The following is a 4,434-nucleotide window of genomic DNA, read 5'->3' as shown; positions in this document are numbered from 1 at the left end:
AAGAGGAGTGTGGCCAGCAGGGCGAGGGAGGTTCTCCTCCCCCTCTACTCTGCCCTGGTGAGACCCCACCTGGAGTACTGTGTCCAGTTCTGGGCTCCCCAGTTCAAGGAAGATGAGGAACTCCTAGAAAGAGTCCAGAGGAGAGCAACAAGGATGATATGGGACTGGAGCAGCTCCCCTACGAGGAAAGGCTGAGAGAGTTGGGCTTGTTCAGCCTGAAGAAGAGAAGACTGAGAGGGGACCTCATCAACATATGCAAATATCTTAAGGGTGGAAGTCACGAGGACGGAGCCAGACTCTTTGCAGTGGTGTCCAGCAACAGGACTAGGGGCAACGGGTGCAAACTGAAACATAAGAGGTTTCAGTTGAATATGAGGAAAAACTTCTTTACTCTGAGGGTGACAGAGCACTGGAACAGGCTGCCCAGGGAGGTTGTGGTGTCTCCTTCTCTGGAGATATTCAAGGCCCACCTGGACGAAGTCCTGTGTAGTATGCTCTAGGAGAGCCTGCTTTAGCAGGCGGGTTGGACTAGATGATCTCCCGAGGTCCCTTCCAACCCTTGCGATTCTGTGATTCCATTTATTGATTATCATCCATTCATTATGTAAACAGGGAGCTTGATTGAAAGCAGTGTGCAGGATGGATAGAATGACATCACTGACTTGCTCTTTTCTGTCCAGTCATTACGTTGTGGTGATGGTTGAGGTATAGGAGTACTTGTTCAAGAAAACAATTTTTATTTCTGAAAAAAATACGGATCACTAATGATATGTACTCTGTTGTCATAAAAATGCATTCTTAGTGGAGTCATTTCTTCTTCATTTGCAGTAAGCATGTGTTGGTATAGCTTGGTGGCTGGGAAAAAAAAACGGCTTTCATTTAAAGAAGATGCTATCAAATGTATTCATGCCTTCTCTCTCTTGTGCTTGCTTACTCTCTGTATGTACATACATATGTATGCATAAACACCTCCCAATAGAAAAAAATCTGTTGTAGAAAAGATGGCCCCTTCAATTCTATTTAGCCATTTGTTTAGTGTGCCTACAGACACATATTTTAGAAGCTGTGGGTGTTAGAAAAAAGAATGTCAAAATACATAACTGTTAACAGAGGTATCTGTAAAGATTTATTCTTTTGTTAAACTGAGTTTGTTGGTTTATTTGAGGTTAATGGTAAATCTAAGTTTTACGCTTACATTATTGAAAGGCAAATGTTCAAGAATTTTCTGCCTGAGAAACGGGGCAATGAATTTTAAGCAGATTTTTTTAGATAAGTAAGCACTATCTGATCCCATAATAAGCATGGGATATGTTAGTGGTTTTCATTTAAATAGAAAACTTGTACTGACTGTTACCTACAAACATGACCTTTCATTTAATCATTATATTGGGCTGAATCTTTCAGGCTTATAAATGCAGCTTTCCAAGGTCATTGGAAAATACATACAGTATTTTTTACAGTGCTTAAAGCTGCCAAAGACAGAAAATGGGAGCAAATCCTCCTGTAATTCATTTAATTTAGTTCATAGACACTAACGTCTCTTTAATGCAAGTCTGATAAATACCTTTGTTCTGAACCCAGGTCAAACAGTCCTTTTGGAATTTCAGAACAAACTTGTCTTCAAAAATGAAAGCTGTTAATATGAAAAACATGGAGCTTTTTATTTTACTTTTGACTTTCTTGGTTTTCTCCTAGGAAGAACAATTACCTAAGAATCATTTGAATGAAGAAAGGTACGTCAATACTCTTCATTAATTAAATGTATAAAAACATTAATAGTGAAATACACATACTTTCCTGTCCTGATTTTTAGGGTTTTTTTTAAATAATTTAGATGCCTCTAATTGTCTACACAAGACCAGACAAACTGCACATATAAAAGCAGAGTAAATGAGCAGAAGTCCAGTCCTCTGAGGATTCTTTGTCTCTACTATTTGAGAAAATTAATCACATTACTTAAGTATTGTTTGGGGTTTTTTCTAACTGAAGTTGTTTCATGCAGATCTGAATCACCACCTGTTCCAGCAGTTAAGAATAGATTACACCATGTACAACAAAAACAGATACATGCTTCTCATTTCCTGGTGCATAACAGCAATAGTAGAAGAGAGAAAAATGTCAAGCCAGATACACAGCAGAGGAGCTCCCCTCCTTCCGTTACAGAAGCTGGAAGACCTCTCTCTTCACAATTTATTCCGTATGTTCGAACAAATGAAGTGTATTACCTTGATCCAGATGCACCAGTGACAAGACCTTCAACACAGGACCCACAGCATCGGCAGTTTAATGGTACTGAAATGTATTATGAACTGATTCATGTAGAAGAAGAAATGATACAGTGATTTAGTTTGAAGTGCTACAATTCACTCAGTTTGGTATTTGTTTTTACTGCATTTTGCAGTAACTCGTGTGTCATAGCACTGTACAGAAAGCCTATGCAACCAAATGTTATTTAAAAAAAAAAAAAGTTAAAAAAAATTTACAAGCAACAAAACTTACTATTTCATCTGTCTTTTTTGTCTGTTTACGTTTAGTGAAGTATGATTGCACTTCTCTGGTATTATTGTCTTTAGGTTTGCGTTTAGGAATCTAAGTGTTGTTTGACTTGACTTAAAAATAGTGATCATAATCTAATAGCAACCAAAACTGATTTTCACAAGCTGTGAAAATTTACTGCTTCAGAATTAAAACAAAATTGATAAAGAGCATTGTGAACTGATTTGATATACATTTACTTCTAGATTCTTACCAAACACCACGACAGATTTTTAGCTCGGATCACGGTAGAGATCCTCTTCTAAATCCTGATGTAGTTAAAAGCAGAGAGAGACAACAAGCAATTCTCAAAGGACTGTCAGAATTACGCCAGGTAAGCAAAAATTTATTGAATAAACATGTATGTATATATGTAATGAAGTAAAAATGAACATTGCAAACTATTACATAGTCCTAAGCATTAGTCTTGTAATAAGCGTTTGAGGCCGATTATATTTATCAAGACTGAATTTATTCAAGCAAACGATCAAGCAGGCAAAACAGCGCTGGGCGGCCAGGGAGTCTCCTGCTCCACCAACGGCGCGCACCTCACCCCCACCAGAGTCCCTTCTTATAGTTTAGTAGTCCCGGGTCTACGTGGCACATCCTGGTATCTTTCTGGTGGTCGTGAGGATAAAGGTCACAGTCTTCCTCCACGTTGTAGATCAGTTTCTTTCCTTATCTGGCCATGTTGGCCCAGCATGAGGCAGGAAGGTTTCGTGCTTGTTTACTTAGCAGGATGTCGCCACTCAGGAATTGGTAATTTATCAATGTATCAGAAAGTGGTCCCATGAGTTTCGCACAACAGTGACTTTAAACAAAGGATGTAACAAAACCACAAGGAGTAAGGGGGGGACCTTCCCCCCATCTGCCGGTTTGAGAACAAATTCCTTATGTATTTATTTATTACAATTCCCCCCTTTTAGTTTTTACCATTTTGTTCTTCAAACCGAGCGACTGTCTCTCGGGCTAGAGAGAGAATTAGTCTCTCCTTTACTGGTTTCATCATCCTCTAGGTGTTCGTATTGCCTTTTTAACAGCATTAAATGGGCCGCCTCTAATCTACTCTGTTCAGGATGCAAGGCCCAAAGGTTAGAGTGAGCATCAACAACATTAAAGGTCCGGCAATGGTTGACAACAGTGTAGTTACCCAGGGAGAATGATTAAACCACGACTCATAGCATCCTTGTTGGGCCTCCCTTTCTTTTTTGCGTTTTCCGAGACCTTCCCGCAGTTTGGCCATAGTGTCTCATACTACCCCTGTGTGATCAGCATAAAAGCAACATTCTTATCCTAGAGCAGCACAGAGCCCCCCTTGCTGTAGAAAAAGAATATCCATTCCTCTTCTATTTTGTAACACTACCTCTGATAGTGAAGTTAGAGACTTTTCTAATGCGGTAATTGACTTTTCTATTCGTTCCAAATCCTCGTCTACCGCTACTCTCAGGGAGTTGAAACCTTGTTGTTGTTGGATAAGAGATGCTATTCCCGTCCCTGCCCCCACTGTCCCAATACCTAACAACGTGGCTATTGTGATGGCAGTTATGGGCTCCCTTTTTATGATATGGGGTGTTTCTATATCCCAGTGATCATAGACTACTTTCTCTGAATGATATAATATTCTCGGGACAATGATAACCTGGATGCAATATTCGCTAGAAGCATTAAACACCTTTAGGGACACACACGGAGTAAGGCCTGTTCTTGAACATATCCACCGGGCCCCTTCCGAGGGAATGACCCACATTTCGCTAGTTTTCCCTATTGTGGGAAGGAAAGAGCTGCAAAGCCTTCGTTTTGGTCCCCGTATGTTGCCTATGCAAGCTCCTGTTCCAGAGACGTGTTGCATGGTTATTCCCTTCTTCCTATCTCCCCAGGAGCACTGGGAAGGTGCGTTTT

General features: G+C 40.2%; 1 protein-coding gene across 8 annotated transcripts in view; it reads left to right on the top strand.

The window, feature by feature from the left end:
- CCDC66 (coiled-coil domain containing 66) overlaps positions 1-4,434 on the top strand; it is a 31,926-nt gene that overhangs the window by 19,934 nt on the left and 7,558 nt on the right. For all 8 annotated transcript variants that reach the window (XM_035894708.1, XM_035894700.1, XM_035894701.1 and 5 more), the window contains 3 exons: positions 1,696-1,733; positions 2,003-2,289; positions 2,742-2,869. In XM_035894708.1, coding sequence (XP_035750601.1) covers positions 1,696-1,733; positions 2,003-2,289; positions 2,742-2,869 — 453 coding nt within the window. The remainder of the gene's footprint in view (positions 1-1,695; positions 1,734-2,002; positions 2,290-2,741; positions 2,870-4,434) is intronic.

The sequence above is a fragment of the Egretta garzetta genome, unplaced genomic scaffold (genome assembly GCF_000687185.1).
Source record: "Egretta garzetta isolate BGI_Z169 unplaced genomic scaffold, ASM68718v1 scaffold215, whole genome shotgun sequence".
NCBI classification, from domain to species: Eukaryota; Metazoa; Chordata; class Aves; order Pelecaniformes; family Ardeidae; genus Egretta; species Egretta garzetta.
Note: the sequence above shows the minus strand (reverse complement) of the source record. Positions and strands in the feature narration are given on the sequence as shown.